This window comes from Exophiala viscosa, assembly GCF_022695815.1.
Source record: "Exophiala viscosa unplaced genomic scaffold EDD37scaffold_4, whole genome shotgun sequence".
Taxonomy (NCBI): Eukaryota; Fungi; Ascomycota; class Eurotiomycetes; order Chaetothyriales; family Herpotrichiellaceae; genus Exophiala; species Exophiala viscosa.
The window spans coordinates 1,513,008-1,529,534 of NW_026944356.1; the positions used below are offsets into that span (position 1 = coordinate 1,513,008).

Below are 16,527 nucleotides of genomic sequence, written 5' to 3' on the forward strand. Positions count from 1 at the left end.
CGTAACGGCTGAAACGGTCAAATATCGCTCATTTTGCGCATGTTGGGCTCGGACGAAGCTCAAGGGGAATTGAATGCAGCCGCGGAAGTACAAATAAATATGTAAAGTTTTCCTATTGGCAGTGGAGCTTCTCCAGGTGTCAGTTGATCCCATGCGAGCGCCGGAAGAGCCCTGACGGCCCTACTAATAAGTAATACCAGTACTGTGGTAGGATGAGTGATCAGGTATGATCAGGCCACTTTGAGCTTGCCAGCCTTGCAAGCCTCGGCAGGTTGACACGAGGCTGTGAGAAATTTCCAGTTTCCGCGGGCACAGCATCCTGTCTCATTCACACCTTCACCGACCTTCACCAATTCGTAACGTCCATAACGTCGCATTCATGACATTGCGTCTGCTTCCTCCCACCGTAACCTTGCAGCTGAGGAACTCATGCATGACGGGAGGTCGATACCAATTACAGGCCTTGCCGCCGAACCGGACCGCTTCATGCCTGCACTTTGCGTGACTGCAAGTGCCTGACTCGATGAGCGAACTCGAATTCGGAGAATGGCTCGACACGGTCAACGAGCGGAAGAGCAGTGGTAATAAAACTCAACGTGGACAATCATCTTGCGGCCGTGCGCAGGCATGGCAGACTAAGAGGAATTGATTCATGATCCTCATACCAGGGAGCTTGCGTGTGAACGTCTTTAATGAGCTGCTGCATATGACCCTCTCCTTATACAATGATACCAGCGAACCTCTTTTCTATCGGCCTCAGCCTCCATCCGACAGTCGCTGTAAGATCTGCGTTGCGGAACTTCTGCGTCCAACGGCCCTGGGGCAACCGTCTGCCTTCGAGAAACTTCACGTCGTAAAGTACAAGCACCGAGACGAGGAAGATCTTGCAAAGCGCCGACGCGAACAGACGGCCAGGGCAAGCATGTCTTCCTAGCCCGAATAGCATGTTCTCTGGAGTCGCCTGCGCGAAGGCGTATTCAGCATCTGTCTTCTCCACCCCGGTCCTCAGCCGAGCGTAGCGGAAGGCGTCGAAGGTTGCCCCGTTGGGAACGATGTCAGGATCTAAATGGCGCCCATGTGCGATTACACCTATTGACGTTCCTTTCGGGATCAGAGTGCCGTCACTCAGTCGAACGTCTTGGACGGCAAGTCTTTCCATTTTCACTGTTCACACTGTCAGTTTCCATCCCACAAAGTGTCTAGTACTACTGGTAAGGTTCAACTCACCGGCACTGATGGGCGTCAAGCGTGATGATTCACGGATGAAGCTGTCCAACTTGACCAGGCGATCTAAACTCTCCTTGTTCCAGTTGCCTCCGGCCAAAACCTCGGCAATCTCTTCGCGGAGTTCTTCGTGAATCTTAGGATGCCTGCACAGGTCGAACATGGCTTCAGTCAAGGTGTAAGCGGGCGCGTGAATCGCATTGACGTTGATGTGGAGCAGTCTTTGCATGAGGATTTCCGGATCTCGTTTCTCTGGCGGCGTCATATCCACGAGCCATTGCACTAATGATGGTTAGGTCTTCAGTCCTGCCAAGTATGCCCCATGGAAAAGGGAGATCTCACGTGTGTCGTCAGGCCTCTCTGCTTTGCTTTGTACCGCCGGAAGACTTGCCTGCGCCAACCTTTGCTTGATCAAAGGAATCAAGTGTTTGCGAGCAATTTGCAGTTGTCTCTTCCGATCCTCCATGAAGTACATCATAATAGACTTCATGAATTCGGGATAGTTGCGAATCTTCGCAGCAGTGTCGAACACCAAGGGAGTGATATCGCAGGAGAACTGCAGATATTCGTCGTTCCTACAAAGCGGCTCTCCAACCAACATGGCGTTGGCCATTCGAGTGACGACTTTCGAGGTTAGTGGCCACATCTGCATTTCTCTCCATTCGGCGCTATTTCCGACTTCGACTTCAAACGCGTGTCCTGACTCCTGCACCATTCTTGGGAGGTATTGTCCCAAGGCCTGCGTCATCTTGCCCCGGATTACGTTGAAATGGTACATGTCGGCTTCGAGTTCAGGGTGGAAATTGTGCTTGACCTGGAAGATGATGTTCGCGGCCGCCGGTTGGCTGAGTTGGCTGTCGGGCATGCGACGGATTTCGTCTAGAAGATTGGACGCCGCGATGAAGTATACTTGTCGGGGTGTTCTCAACAAGAAGTGCTTGCCCTTTTTCGAGTACTGTATGGTCTTCTGATTAGCCTGGTCACCTTGACTTGACATGCTGCCATACCTCGTTGTACCCCTTCATGATCGCACCCAGACTGTCGTTGAGGAATGCCTGCACATCGTCCGCATCCCCAGCCTTGCCAGGCTTGTCGCTAAGTCGGATGAATTCCACATCTGGTAACCGCTCTTTCCTTGTCAAATACTGGAAGGCAGTCCAGGCGATCGTGGAGAGAACCAACGCTCCAAGTATCAAAGTTGCCAAAGTCATGGTCAAGACAGCACAATGCTACAACAAGAAAGTATTCTGATTCAACTTCTAGAGACACAATCCACGTCTCGAAAAGATATCTGCGCCTACACCCCAGTTACCATGAGTAAAGTGGAGAACAGTTGATCAAGGCTTCAAATTCTATCTAGTCATGGCGGACGAAGCTAGCAAGCAAGCCTCGCTCGGCAAGTCATGTACTTGTTGCACACTCGGATCGGGCTTGATTCAATCTTTCGGAAGGCTAGCTACGGATACGAGTTGCTATCGACGCAAATGGTTGCTGGACCTGCTGGAGCGAGCCCCAGCTGTAGCCCCGAGAACGCCGAAGTGCGAAATAATCTACATCTCTCAGAAACCCTTCTGCGGGCCTCGTGGAGCCTGGGAAGAGATCGTCGTTCACGAAACCTCGCCCGTGAAAGGGGTTTTGAGGAATGGCATCCTTGGCCAACAGGTTGTGGTTGGTGACCCTGCAGGCACAAGCGAGGCTGAAATTTGTTCGATCTCCGGGGCTTCCTGGTCTGGCCTCTACAGTAAACCATTTACTGCCAGGGATAGTCGATTCTTATCCACCCATGAAGATTCTCCTATTCTGAAAAAGCCATTACGAAAATTATAATACACTCATAAACAGTACTGAGCCCGTACTACGACAGAAGCCCAAAATCCATGTTGAGTTCATCGAAGTTGAAGTTGAAGGACCCAAAATTATCCGACCCCAGTCCCTGATTGAAGGAAAAGACAGGCGGAGGCTGCTGAAGCTCGCTCATAGGGTCAGACCAGTGGACCAGCTTCTCAATCCTCTTGTCCTCACTCGGTGGTTTGCGGTAAATGGGCGGCGAAGGCAACTGGGCAGTATTGCTACCTGACCACATCGACAACCACGGGTTTTGTGCATCTCTGTTCCGCATCGCATCAGCTATCAAGCCCTTGAGTGCATTAGCCTTCGTCGAATTGCGCATCGGTAAGGGCCAAAGGTCAAGAATTCCATCCATAACGTGCCAAGCTCGTTTGGTCGCAGGACTGGATGGACGTATCGTAAGATTTCTGGCGACAAACGCTGCAATGGACCATTGGAAATATGTCGCGCTCAGCCATCGCCACCTCTCGGCACTCTTGTTTGTCTGTAAGCTTCGAGACAATTCCAGCACATGAACGGCCAGCATGAAGAGATGGTTTTGGGCGTCTGGAGTGACAGACTCGCCATGTCCATGGCGATCCGGTGAGATGTGCATGAGAAGGCGCCGCTTAGCAAGCACCATTGCGATCACATCAGCAGCAAACTCGCCTATTGGAGCTTCTTTGAGTTGACCTTGGAAATACTTCTGTCGAAACACTTCGCGCGATGAGTGCAGTAGTTGTTCCGCTTCTTCGGTCCTGAACTTTCGTCCGGCCGAAGCACGAGCTCGTTCTGACTTAATGAGGTTGAATGTGCGTGTTACCTCATACTGCATCAAGCAAAAGCTGGACTCGGTGAATCCAACACGCTCCTCCGTAGCATCCCCCATTTGGAAGTCGAGCTCGGAGTCGTTTACGTTTCGTGGCAATTGCGTGTCTGCGCCCATTCCAGGGGGGAAGTTTTCAAGGCCAGAATCATCCGGGTGGTCGACAAGGTTGAGAAGCTGCCACCACGTTCGTCTTCGGAGTTCTACCTCGAGGTATGGCAGTCCCGAAGCAGCTCCGTCGCGATTCAGCCCTGCTCGGACAGCTGAGAAGACGGCCATCCCACATAGTGCATTCAGTCGAGGGTCTTCCATGCATCTGAGATAGTACAAGAACAACAGCAGCGCTTGAATCGTGGTTAGGTCCTGCGCCTCGAGAAACTTCGCAGCCATCAATGCTTGTTCAGTGAGGGCGGCACATTTCCGTGTCATAGACTCCTTGGATCTCGAGAAACCTGCTGATACGTCTGACTCGGACATGGAAGTAACCGCGAGCAGACATATAGCCTGAATGAGAGCTCTTGAAGGTGAATCGAGTGTATAACATTGGTCGTCCGGTAGTAGGAGTAATGTTTGGGTTGTTGATTTGTGTAGGATCTTAAGTATTGGATCCACATTCTCGAGGTACTTCCTCCAGCAAACAAGTCGTTCTGGCATAGGCAGAAGAGGCACAGCAGCCGGGGAACTGGGCCCGTGGAAGGGAAACGCGATGCTCGGCAGCTCACTGTTGGGCGGCTCTTGATTGTATGCGTCGCTTCTGATGCTCGTTTTGGAAACTGATGGTGATTTCAAGAAGACTTGACTAGCACACTGCTCTTCGATCCTTTCCCAGTAGTTCGCATCGGCCGTGTCGGAGGCAACTCCTTGCTGGGGTCCAAGTGCTCCAGGTTCAGGGGAGATTTTCCAAAAGGGCTCAGCAGTATCAACTGGGGCCGTTGTTGATTCAAGACCTGCATTGGTGGGCAAATGACCAACAAGAGATGTCGCATTCGTTAGATGCCTTGACTGAGGTGCTGTGGCGTGCTCCGCATGAGGCTCAGCGACGCTTGAGTCTTGCCCGTCGTTGACACCATTGATATGCAGTTCCGAGGGCTGCTTCTTGAGTAGTGCTTCCAACTTGGTGATTCGGTCAAGAAGCGCGTCATCTTGTTTAGGGCTGGCAGTACTATGGGCCCTTTTCGGTCTCCGGACAGTGCGAACTTGAGGTGGATAGGAACAAACAATTCCTGCAAGGGAGCAATTGCGGCATGGTAAGACCTTGTCGCACTTGACCTTCCTGTCACGGCAGGTCCAGCACGCCGTCTTGTACCAGAGAGAATGATTATGTTGCATCGGCGCGCTCGTATCGTGCTGCTCAGAATTCTGTCGTTACTGCCTGAGACTCTGGTTCAATGTGAAATATCGTGGGCTGTACAACATCATGAGGCGAACGACGCTGTGGTCGACACATAAGACATCACCAGGGCCTAGAGATAAAGGAGGGGCATCCCACAGCTGCCGTGATCTCAGCCGCCCAAGCCACTAACGCCCAATAACATCCCACCCGCTTATCAGCTGTTGGGTGGTCCCCAAGCTTAGATGGAGACACATTCCAGGCCTTCTGGACCTCGCACGGCACCTGGCCCATCTATGGCTTTCAGTGAGGCTTGCCTTACAGTGCACCCACCACCATCCGCTTGTTGACTCCTTCATCTTACAAAGAGCGGTAGGTATTTGTTCGAATGGTGATTTCAGATCAAGTACCTAGGGTAGCCTCTCCATTGGGGCCACACCATCATGGTCCCAGGACCAGTAGAGCGGTTGAAACGGGGACAGGATCTGAAAAAGCTGAGACTGCGCTCGAGCGAGCTCTGACAGAACTTCTCAGCACCATGGGCGCTCTCTCCCGAGATTCCCAACTCAAGTAAAGGGTCTTGCCTTGTCATTACTTGAGCGGGCTTGACTGTGGGGTGCCTGCCCTAAGCCATGTCAAGCTTAAAAGCTCTGGGCTGAATAAATGATTAGGTAAGGACGGTTAGGAGGTGCATATCCCTGAGGTTTGGACACGCCGCTACATTTCCATTGTCTACCAAGAGACAATACTATCCGATCCCTGGCCCTGACTCCCCTGGTTCACTCCAAGTCGGCTCAGTTTCAGTCCTACACGCAGGAGAATTACATCCCAGCTCGATCAGCGAGGACAAATCGTGGGCGGCCAGTGGGCGCCCTGAAGATAGCCGCCGCGGTCAAACCCGAGAACACCGAGAAGGCCGAAGAGAAGCTTATCGGCCAAATGATGAAGCCCCTCACGGTCGTAAAGGGGACAGCTTCCAAATAGCTCCACATCGTCGTGGTACTCGCCTTTCCGTGGCTGCTTGACCTCCAATGGCCGACTCCTGGCTGGCGAGACAAAACTACAGGCGACTGGAAGACCTTGAGGGTCACTGTGATGGCATAGGCTAGGTCATCATGAAGGGCCAATTTCTCCACAATCCGGAACCAAACAATCCACACCATGCTCGGCCTTGCACTTCACGCCGGACCTGTACAAGCCGTGTACCTGCTGAAATGAATCTCTAGGATGGAGCAAGGAAGGTGAGTCAGCAGACAACCCTGTCAAGAGACACTGGTCCAGGATTTGCTTAGCTATCCTAAGTATTGATCATTCTGTACGAGCAACTTTCTGGTGTCGTTCCTTTTGCTGTAGTTGCCACGACTTTTTGCGTTGAGCGAGTTGTATACCGACAACATGTATCCAGCAGTTCAAAGCAGCGACCAGCCTTTCGCCAGGTTTCCTGCAAGGCGGAGTGCTGTACACAGCACGAAGGGTATGGTAGCCTGCACGCAGCCTCTCGCTGCACAAGCAGGACAAAAGATCCTCGCGCAGGGAGGCAATGCAGCAGTAAGAAAAAAATGTCGACTCTCGGACATCCAACGCTGACACCACATAGGATGCCGCCATCGCTGTTGGTATGTCTCACGAGACAATATTGAAGTCGGCAAGCTGACACAGGCAAATAGCTGCTGCTCTGAACATGACCGAGCCGGCTTCAACTGGGCTCGGTGGTGATGCCTTCTGTTTGTTCTACAACGAGAAATCTAGGACGGTACATGCTCTGAATGCCTCAGGACGAAGTGCGAAGAACACTACGCTCGCACAGGTCAGACGAGAGCTGGGCGGCCAGTCTAAGGGCAAAATTCCTTTTGGCAGCCCACTTGCAGTTACGGTTCCGGGAGCCGCTGCTGGCTGGGTGGACGCAGTCGAACTGTTTGGGAGCGGAAAGTTAACCTTGGGTGAAATCCTTCAGCCGGCAATTGAGTTGGGAGAGGAAGGATTCCCTGTCAGTGAGATCTCGGCGTCTATGGTAGGTCAACCATCCTGAAATGATTGACGTTTTGAGACTGATTATGGGATTCAGTGGAAGAATGGGGAGACTAAGCTTAAGGCAGCATCGCCAAATGGTCTAGAAATGCTAAAGCCTGATGGGAGATCACCTCGATCCGGAGAGATTTTTCGCAACCCACATTTAGCAAAGACACTTCGAGTGTTAGCTGCGGAGGGTAAGAAGGGTATTTATTGCGGCCGTATCGCCGACGCTATCGTCGACGTGCTACAGCAAAAGGGTTCCCATATGGAGCTGTCTGATCTGGAAGACTACGCCAAAGAAGGATCCCGGGAAACACAGCCAGTATCTTTACAATTCAAAGGTCAAGGTGTAACATCTCGGGCCGGGGGCGAGGACTTTATCGAGCTTTGGGAGCACCCTCCCAATGGGCAAGGCATTGTAGCACTCATGGCTTTGGGTTTTCTCGAGGAGCTCGAGAAGACGCATCAGGCTCCTACATTCAACAAGGGAGACCACAATACCGCTGTGTATCTACATACGCTTGTCGAATGCTTCCGCATTGCTTTCGCCGATGCAAACTGGTGGGTCACAGATCCCGATTGTACCCCAGTCTCACCTCAGCAGCTAGTCTCGCGCCCATACCTTGCTGAGCGGGCAAGATTATTCAAGAAGGACACAGCAGTCAACCACGCTAAGGGGCAGCCGTTTGACGGCGTGAGCCCAGCACAGAATCGCAGCGATACTGTTGTCTTCGGGGTAATTGACGCAGAAGGAAATGCGATGAGTGTCGTCAATTCGAACTTCATGGAGTTCGGGTCCGGCATAGTTCCGAAAGACTGTGGGTTCGCGTTGCAAAACCGTGGTGCTGGCTTTCACTTGGGGCCGGACAATCATCCCAACGTTTATCAGGGTGGAAAGCGGCCGTACCACACGATAATCCCGTGCCTGGCCACACAGGGACCCAAACGCGACCTGCACTCCGTCTTTGGCGTGATGGGCGGACTCATGCAGCCACAAGGCCAGGTGCAGGTTCTGTTGAACATGGAAGTTTTTGGCATGACTCCTCAGGAGGCGGTTGATGCGCCAAGGTTCTGTATCGAGAACCCTATGCCTCCTAATTTGGGCGGTACTGGTGCTGTGTATCTGGAGGAAGGTATTGATGAGGCTGTGGCTGAGGAATTGAGAGCGATGGGTCACGACGTGCAGTTACTAAAGGGTTGGTCACGGAACAGATTTGGTAGGGGCCAGGCGATACGGCAACGGATCGATGAGGAAGGTCGGAGGATATTGACTGGCGGTAGTGATGGCCGAGGGGATGGCATAGCCTTGCCGTGCTAATTGGAGTCACTTAACCTGATCAAGCCCCGACTATACTTGGACACATGCTTTCTCCATCGTCTAAGAACAAGAACAGGAGATTCACAACACTACTGGGAGATAGCGTAGTCCGAAAAGTTCTCTGCATACTAGACATCACATATGGGCTTTTCGTACTTGTTATAGCTTAGACCTCAGATCCGTCAACTGTTTCACCATTTCTTGCACCCGTCTCCCTGCACCGAACGAGCAAACATAGCCAACACCATCGAACCCGTAAGCATGTATCAGATTGGAGCCCTCAATCTCCAATCGATACCCGCCCTTCCTCCCGGGCCGAAATCCGACCATATCTTCCACATCGGTCTCCAGATTGACATCGGCGAAAGCACCTCTCGAGAGATGATTCACCCGTTCGAGGATATCCTTTCGTAATGCCGGATCCGCCGCTTCACCTTCGTTTCCTTCCTGTCGGATACCGCCGAACAAAACACCACCAGAGCCTAATCGAGGTATAACATAGGTATATCCAGCATCTTGCCGAAGCAGGATCTGGTTCCACCCAGGTCGGTTGCGCAAGAACATGGCTTGCCCACGAATAGGCACAACCGCATCGTCGTTACAGAGCTTCTTTGCCCCTAATCCCGTGGCGTTGACTAGGACATCAGCTCCTGTCATCCGAAGCACATGTTCGAGGCTGTGAGCTTCAAAACGGACAAACGTGGCTCCTTGTTCCTCGAGCTTCCTTTGCAGGTATGGCAGGTATATTATTGGGTTCACAGCTATGGTTGTGACTGTAACTCCAACCTTCACCCCATGGGGTAACTCGTCTGCACGGAGATGTCGGTAATGCGGATTCACTTTCATGTACCAGGCTTGCATGTCTTCGTGATACTCTTGAAAGAATTCCGTCACAGGAAGCACTTGAGCTCCACCGGTTGGGTCCTGGTGAGCCAGAGCCCAGAAATGCTGAAAAGTCTCCTTCTCGAACGTTTGGCTTTCTGCCTCTGGTGAGTGTGTCGGATATATGACTGCCCCAGCGCTACAAACATTGCCAGATTAGCGATTGGCACATTCAAGAACGATCTTGCATACCTTGGGCTGGCCCAAGACAAACCACCTGCATCACCCGGCAAATCTCTGGCAACGACCACCACGTCGAATCCAGCATTGACGAGACATTCTGCGGACGCAAGACCTATGATTCCAGAGCCCAGGACACACACCTTGGGCATTTTGTATCCGTCTCTGAAAGGTCGTCCAGCGACAGGGCGAAGCCGAGTTGTGGTTAGACAAGAACGACGGAAATGAAAGTTCGTAGATGGTAGGTCGTCGAGGAAGGTACGCCGGTGAGTGGTGCCTCTGGCAATTGGTTATTACTGGCGCACGGAAGCGATGGTGGGGTTTCAAGTGCCCGAAACCTCTGCACGAATCCATCGCCTAAGCTTTGAAGCGTCGTGCTCCGCGGCCCACTGTGCCTTATCTCTGAGGGCTAGTGCAACTTGCACTTTTGGTCCGAAGCCTTGTCAACCGTTCTCGGCCCTCTCGGTTCGCTCCTCTCTTTTCGCTTTGTGACATTGTGGCGAAGATACGCACATCACTTCTGAAGCATGCCGGGCCTGATACCAGGATGACTTTGCGCATGAAAATAGAATGGACAGGCCTGCGATGCCGTTGGTCAGCCGTAGTCCGGTAAGCGGTCTACGGGACGGCACAAACACTTCCAGTGTGCCTGTACCTTCTGGAAAGAAATTGATGCGACCAATCTAAAGGTGTACCTCCAGGCGTCGTCTACGTTGTATGCCATCTGAGAACTTGGTCTTCCCTTCCACTCTTTGGAAATTCTAGACCAGACTGCCTGCCTCTCGGCGTCAATGGGTTCCATTGCTTGCACAGATGGACCAGATGACCATGGCGAGAGCGCCGGAGGAAACCACGTTATCGTCATTGGTGCTGGTATCATCGGTGTATCAATCGCTTACCATCTGGCAAGGCGGGGAGCACAGGTGACCGTGCTGGACAAGCAAACACCAGGATCAGCATGCACTCAAGGCGCCTTCGCGATGCTGCTTGCAACACATACGGACGGGACGGAAGAATTGAATCAACTTTATGGGCTGGCGGTTGCAGAATGGCGGCAACTGGAAGCTCGTCTTGGGGAACGCTTACCAATCCAATGGGGCGGCGTCGTCAACTGGGTCGAACCAGGAAATAAAGTGGAGGAAATCGTCTCAACGCGGAAGCTTCTCAAGGAGTGGAACGTGAAGGTGGAAGCTTTGTCCGAAGACGATATCAGGTCTCTGGTGCCGGGGGCTGTTCCTGGCCCAGTCGGCGATGGCAACTTCTTGCCCGGGTATGGGGCTCTCGATGTCATGCAGACATTTGCAGTTATGGTTCAACAAGCAAAGAGACTCGGTGTCAACTTCCGCACGCCGGTTGAAGTGACAAATATGACAGTCTTGAACACTGGAAGGCCTCATCTGGGCACTAGCGAAGGTCCAATGGAGTCAGATAAGGTTGTCGTCGCTGCAGGAGCCGGATCATCACATCTTGCTCAGACCTTGGGGGTTCGGATTCCCTTGAAAATGGTATCGGGCACACTTGCTTATAGCAAGCCGATGCAACCTGTATTGCATCGTGTCTTGAACGGACCGCGAGGATCGATCAGGCAGAATCCGGATGGGCGAATCGTGACAGGGCTTGACTACCGTCCGGGCGCTGATGGTCATAATGTTAGCGACGCTTATGGAGAAATGCTGCTGAAGAATGCGGCTGAAGTCGTTCCTGCGCTTGCTGGTATGGAGCTTGACGAGATGACACTGGGTCATGTCCCAATTTCGGAGGATAGCAGTCCTATTGTAGGTTTCTGCGAACCATCAAAGGCGGTATACGTTGCCACAACTATGAGCGGTGTTACGATGGCACCACTGATAGGCCGCCTGACGGCAGCAGAAGTCCTAGGCGAGCGCACCTCGATCCTGGACTCATTCAGACCAAGCAGATTCAACTAATGCTAATCGTCCATGACTCGACACCCCATGTTGAGAGATTCACCTGCCTCTGAGCATGACTTAGAGGACAGGTATGATACCACATTAGGCCGACAGATAAAGAGTTGCGGTCAAGCCGGCTTTGCTAAGTATAAACATATCTGACCACAGACTCGATCTGGAATGACTTGGACATCAGTCCACGCGCTCAGGCAGCAACAACAGCGGTAGCTTCCACCTCAATCATAAAGTCCGGCGATGCAAGCCCAGCCACCCCTATCAGCGAACTGGGAGGCTTATGCGACTCCTGACCCTCAATCCGGAAGAAGTTCCGGATGACGTCTATCAAAGGTTCGCGATGTGACGCATTGAGATTGACCACGTAGATGGTGATCTTGGTGATGTCTCTGGGCGTAGCACCTTTCAGTCCGAGGCAAGCCCCAACATTTGCAAATGCATTCGCTGCTTGCTCATGGAAAGACGTAGGAAAAGGAGTTGATGGTGTCGTTGGTGGTGGTTTGCCAATCTGGCCTGCCGTCTGCAGTAAATATGCTGTTGGATTGACTGGTGGTAGTGGGACAACAGAGAGTGCTGACAAAGTCGGTGCATCGGGAGGACCGTCAGAGCGATTGAGTGTAGTGACGATTGGTAAGGTCATGATATATTTCAGATGATCTTCTAGTGGTGAAATTGAACAGCTTGCGTACGTGAAGCGCGAGAAAATGACCTGTGGTGTCCAGATACTGGGAAGCCGCTCTCATGTTGGTCTGTCACGTGTGTATGGCTGCCTCAGACTGTTACAAGAACTCGGCTATGGCGACACAGGTCTAGGATTGAGCGGGCACCGAGGCTGGGGACGCAACATATCCACGATTCGGCAAAGCATATCGACCCGTAAAGGCCTATCAATTTCGCAGAACGCGTAGGCCGTCTGGACCACAGACTGGCACTCCACGAAGCCGAATGCCCCGAGTCCCCCGAGCAGCTTCCGAGCCAGCCTAGTCGAGATAAGACGAGATTGGGAAGAACCAATCACATGGTGATAGTCTGCGATCGAGGAGCAACGTTGGCACTGAACGACTCCGCGACAATATTAAGTTCCACTGAAGAACATCTATCCAAATTCAGGCAACCCACAGCAAAGGTTCCAGGGCGGACTTCCATTTCTTTTCAACAGCGAGACAAAATGACCACAGTCACACAGACCGCGGTACCCATAGAGGAAGTACCAGGCATAGAGGAAGCAACAGCAGCGATAACGCAAGAATGCATGCAGAAGAACTCCTACCCCATGTGGAAGGTCAATGACAAGATTTCGAAGCTTGTGCCTAACCCAAAAGCTCTCCCAACGGCATGGCGATGGGAAGAGATGAAGAAGCTTATGCTCGACTCTGCTCAATATGTCCCAGAAGAACAGGCAGAACGACGAGCCTTGATGTTGGTGAACCCAGGCTTCGGTGAAGTCAAGGGTCCAAGCCCATACACCACAGACACAATTTATGCCGGATTTCAACTCGTCATGCCGGGCGAGACAGCTCCTGCACATCGGCACATCGCTTTTGCAGTACGTTTCATACAGGAAAGCGAAAAGGGTTTCACTTCTGTTGCCGGACAAAAGATCTATCTGGAACACGGTGACTTAGTATTGACCCCATCGTGGCAATGGCACTACCACGGCAATGACGGCCCAACACCGACGTTCTGGGTCGACTGCCTTGACATCCCGCTGCACGTGTATGCGAGAACTAACTTTCTGGAGCCATATCCCACTGCGAAGGTGCCCGATCTGTAAGTCAAGTCCGACTGTCCTCATAGCTTGTGGATGTTATATGGCGCGTTTCAAGCTAATACTGGAAACTCAGTGTCACCGACGACAGCCCCTTCCATTTTCCGTGGAAGACGACCCAGCAAGCACTAGACGCACAGGACTCGCCGAGAGCAGTCTATCACTACCTCAGCAACGGAAGTCCCTTTTCTCGCACCATTGCAGCCCAGGCAGAGCGTATCAAGCAAGGTCACACAGCTCGTCTGCCTCGCGAGACGTGCTCATTCATCTATGTCGTCCGAAAAGGATCAGGGTATACCAAGATTGATGCACCCACAGGCCAGAAGACAATTGAATGGAAAGAGAAGGATGTGTTTGTTGTGCCCTCCTGGTCCTGGGTGACACATACGGCTGACGATGCTGGTGATGCGTATCTGTTTGCCCTTACTGATCGATCTCTTTCAGATAATCTTGGGCTTGCCAGGGTGGATTATTCGGCACCTTGAAGGACTAATTCCGCCATAGTTCCGCACGGCTAGATAGTGTCCATGAATTATGCTAGATAGGTGGTTGGTGTGACACAACAATGCAATTAGAGTCGGACTCGCTCTACTGTACATCTGCAAGGCACCCCATGTCAGCACAGCGGAGCCTAGCCTTCCATTGCGTGCTTCGACCCTCGGGTTCAAGTCCAGCTGTTTGTCTGGACTGTAGGGACTTTCTATCTTAAATATGGTATCGGGAAAAGAAGAAGGTGCCAATCAGTAAACAGTAGTGTTGTATTGGAAGAGTTTGTACAAGACCCGAAAACCAAAACACAAGCACCATGAAGCAACCAGATATCACCACTGGTGCTTGCTTGGATAGATACACATCCGAATGGCACGTGGTAGATGAAATAGATCACATGCCTTTCTCTTGTCCGACTTCAGTAGTACCTGCTGTTATTCCGTTTGTAACGATCATCGCCCCAAGATACTGCCGTCTGCCCCAAGCAAACCACAGTATAGTTGCCAAGATTAGAGTGATACCGGCGATCGGAGCAGCGTAATTCCTGAAACTGTCAGCACCTTGTCTAAGCTCATGGATTGGGAGATGGGGGACGTACATGTCTGCTGCTGTTACTGGCAAACCTGTGGGGAGAGACACTGCCACAAACAGGATGGCGTACAGTATCAGACCCAGGCCATTCACAAGATAGCCGTACCATCGCATCTTCCAAGGTCCATAGGTCAGATTCATCGTCTTACGACGGAACAGGTGCAATGCGATCGGAAGGCCGTAGCTCAAGACTTGCAGGGTGAAGACGCCGCTGAGGATACAGTAAAAGGCCGTGCTGTTCCCAATGTAAATCAGGGCAATGCATGCCTGAATGAAGGAAGCGAGGAGGACTGCATTGATGGGCGTGTTCCAACGAAGATTGATTTTCGCAAAGACGTGTCCACAAGGTATAACACCATCTCGAGACTGGGCCATGATGATACGACTGATGCCACCCATGCAGTCAATTGCGGATACCACTGCGACGATGATAATCGTACAAGCGAGCGTGATTGCAGCTCCGATAGAGCCTGTGGAATTGTATACGATCTTTTCAAAAAGTTAGCAGCTGCCCTGTGCGAACATTGCTGACGTGAAGAGAACATACCGCTGCAAGCGGGCTATGACTTGCGATTGGAGAAGTAAGCAGCACCGCAGGATCGCCCATGCAGAATGCGATGGTGAGGACAAAAGGTAGTCCAATAGCCGCGGAGGTCAAAACGCCCCAGAACATGGCCCGGGAGACATCCTCGTGTGGCTTCTTGGTCTCCTCTGCATACCGGGCAGGCAGATCTAGAGTTGAGAAGCCGGTCGCGGTGGGGAGTAAGCCAATGAAGAATGCAGCGGCGGTATTGTGGTAGCCCGTGTAGTTCTCAAGCGATCCGAAGACCTCCTTCCCAGAGTTCTTGTTTTTGGTGGTGGCCAGGAGGGTAATGATGATGGCGAAAAAGCCAGCAACGTGCGTGAAGGTGCCTCCAAGAAATGTCAGGACCACTACCACGGCTGAGAAGGCATTGGTACTTACCGACAAGGGAGATGTAATGAAGAGAATGGGGCATGAAGATGTTTATCAGCATGGCGAGTGTTATGATGGCAATAATGATCTAGCTTGTTAGCTGATGTAGATCACCATCAGGAGTCATCTTACCAGACAGGTGTGATATCTCTCACTGGTATAGCTGTCGACCGAGATGAGGACCGCCGCTTGCAGAGAAAAGGCCCCGGCAAACATGGCACTGAGAGACGACAACAAGTTCATCATCAACAAAATCCAAGCGCTGTACCAGCCCTGTAAAGGAAAAGTATCAGCTGAGATGTCGGACTAGCCAAAAGTTGTCCAGACTTACCACGACAGCCTTGTACTTTCTGGGAGCCAGAGCCTGCTTGAGTCAGTAATGAATATCAGAGGAGTGCTCAAGGTACTCACAACTGCCCAATGGTACTGTCCAGCTGCACTCGGCCAGATACTTGCGAACTCGGCCAAGGAGAATGCAATACAACATGCTGCTACAGCAGAGATGACAAAGCCCCAAACCAGTACTGTCGGACCTCCAGCGACGAGAACCTGGTAAAGCGAAGAGATGGTCGCTTCCCACTTTGTCTTGTGAGTAACGGTTTGCGCGACGGGACGGAAAGGTTACTTACTCCTGCAGTCCCAGCAACGAAGATAGCATAGAGCGACAGAAAACTGAAGCGTTTTCTCATCTGAACGTCCGGAATGACAGGATTGATACCAGAGCTAATGTAGACCTTCTGCTCCTCAGAGAGAGGACCCTTGGCCTCCATGGCATTGATGGAATCCGCAGCGCCGGACATCGTGCAAGTATCGGAAAAACTGATGTGTGATTCTTGTTGTGATGTGTGGTGTGATTTTTCGAGAACGAAACTCGCAGATTGATCGGATTGGAAGTCGAGTGGAGCGTGCATCACGCCGGGATATAAAGACCTCTGCGTATAGTGCTCTGCTTCAACATCGACTGTAGACGAGGCTGCCATCTGTGCCTTGGGCTGGGCCGGACAGTTTCCAGAGCTGGCCGCCGATCGATAACACTCCTCTTCTACCTCGGCGCGACAACACCGGATGGTGCTAACATTCAGTTATCATCGCCGGGCTATAGATAGGTGTGAAGTGCACCTCAGGAAGCCGCCTCTTGGACGTATTTGAGAGGTTCACTCAACCAAGGGACATTTGCCAGTGTGCGGCAGAGGTTTGTG

At 52.0% G+C, this 16,527-nt stretch overlaps 8 protein-coding genes across 8 annotated transcripts; 3 read left to right on the plus strand and 5 right to left on the minus strand.

The window, feature by feature from the left end:
- Positions 1–718: 718 nt before the first annotated feature.
- Positions 719–2,435, minus strand: EDD37DRAFT_608660 (cytochrome P450; the record flags this gene model as incomplete). Its single annotated transcript, XM_062815070.1, has 4 exons — positions 719–1,164; positions 1,228–1,506; positions 1,567–2,179; positions 2,232–2,435. The coding sequence occupies 4 exons, from the start codon at positions 2,433–2,435 to the stop codon at positions 719–721; spliced, it is 1,542 nt and encodes a 513-aa protein (XP_062671092.1).
- Positions 2,436–3,079: 644 nt separating this feature from the next.
- On the minus strand, positions 3,080–5,206 carry EDD37DRAFT_649533 (uncharacterized protein; the record flags this gene model as incomplete). The annotated part of the gene is made up of 1 exon (XM_062818144.1): positions 3,080–5,206. The coding sequence occupies one exon, from the start codon at positions 5,204–5,206 to the stop codon at positions 3,080–3,082; it is 2,127 nt and encodes a 708-aa protein (XP_062671093.1).
- Positions 5,207–6,602: 1,396 nt separating this feature from the next.
- On the plus strand, positions 6,603–8,627 carry EDD37DRAFT_693928 (gamma-glutamyltransferase; the record flags this gene model as incomplete). Its single annotated transcript, XM_062820074.1, has 4 exons — positions 6,603–6,755; positions 6,805–6,823; positions 6,875–7,218; positions 7,273–8,627. The coding sequence occupies 4 exons, from the start codon at positions 6,603–6,605 to the stop codon at positions 8,536–8,538; spliced, it is 1,782 nt and encodes a 593-aa protein (XP_062671094.1). The 3' UTR covers positions 8,539–8,627.
- EDD37DRAFT_665282 (putative D-amino acid oxidase) lies at positions 8,628–9,812 on the minus strand. The gene is made up of 2 exons (XM_062819245.1): positions 9,613–9,812; positions 8,628–9,559 (listed from the first exon to the last, which is right to left on the minus strand). Exons 1-2 carry the CDS (start codon positions 9,750–9,752, stop codon positions 8,698–8,700), a joined length of 1,002 nt encoding a protein of 333 aa, XP_062671095.1. The 5' UTR covers positions 9,753–9,812; the 3' UTR covers positions 8,628–8,697.
- A 216-nt stretch (positions 9,813–10,028) lies between these two features.
- On the plus strand, positions 10,029–11,622 carry EDD37DRAFT_380178 (FAD dependent oxidoreductase). Its single transcript, XM_062812084.1, has one exon. The coding sequence runs from the start codon at positions 10,392–10,394 to the stop codon at positions 11,526–11,528; it is 1,137 nt and encodes a 378-aa protein (XP_062671096.1). The 5' UTR covers positions 10,029–10,391; the 3' UTR covers positions 11,529–11,622.
- Positions 11,622–12,249, minus strand: EDD37DRAFT_380419 (uncharacterized protein). The gene has a single exon (XM_062812085.1). The coding sequence runs from the start codon at positions 12,163–12,165 to the stop codon at positions 11,716–11,718; it is 450 nt and encodes a 149-aa protein (XP_062671097.1). The 5' UTR covers positions 12,166–12,249; the 3' UTR covers positions 11,622–11,715.
- Positions 12,250–12,787: 538 nt separating this feature from the next.
- Positions 12,788–13,797, plus strand: EDD37DRAFT_629087 (RmlC-like cupin domain-containing protein). The gene is made up of 2 exons (XM_062816483.1): positions 12,788–13,295; positions 13,370–13,797. Exons 1-2 carry the CDS (start codon positions 12,799–12,801, stop codon positions 13,776–13,778), a joined length of 906 nt encoding a protein of 301 aa, XP_062671098.1. The 5' UTR covers positions 12,788–12,798; the 3' UTR covers positions 13,779–13,797.
- Positions 13,798–13,983: 186 nt separating this feature from the next.
- Positions 13,984–16,140, minus strand: EDD37DRAFT_629088 (amino acid/polyamine transporter I). The gene is made up of 8 exons (XM_062816484.1): positions 15,958–16,140; positions 15,740–15,907; positions 15,660–15,692; positions 15,461–15,601; positions 15,338–15,416; positions 14,921–15,285; positions 14,381–14,862; positions 13,984–14,326 (listed from the first exon to the last, which is right to left on the minus strand). The coding sequence occupies exons 1-8, from the start codon at positions 16,126–16,128 to the stop codon at positions 14,176–14,178; spliced, it is 1,590 nt and encodes a 529-aa protein (XP_062671099.1). The 5' UTR covers positions 16,129–16,140; the 3' UTR covers positions 13,984–14,175.
- Between the last annotated feature and the right edge of the window lie 387 nt (positions 16,141–16,527).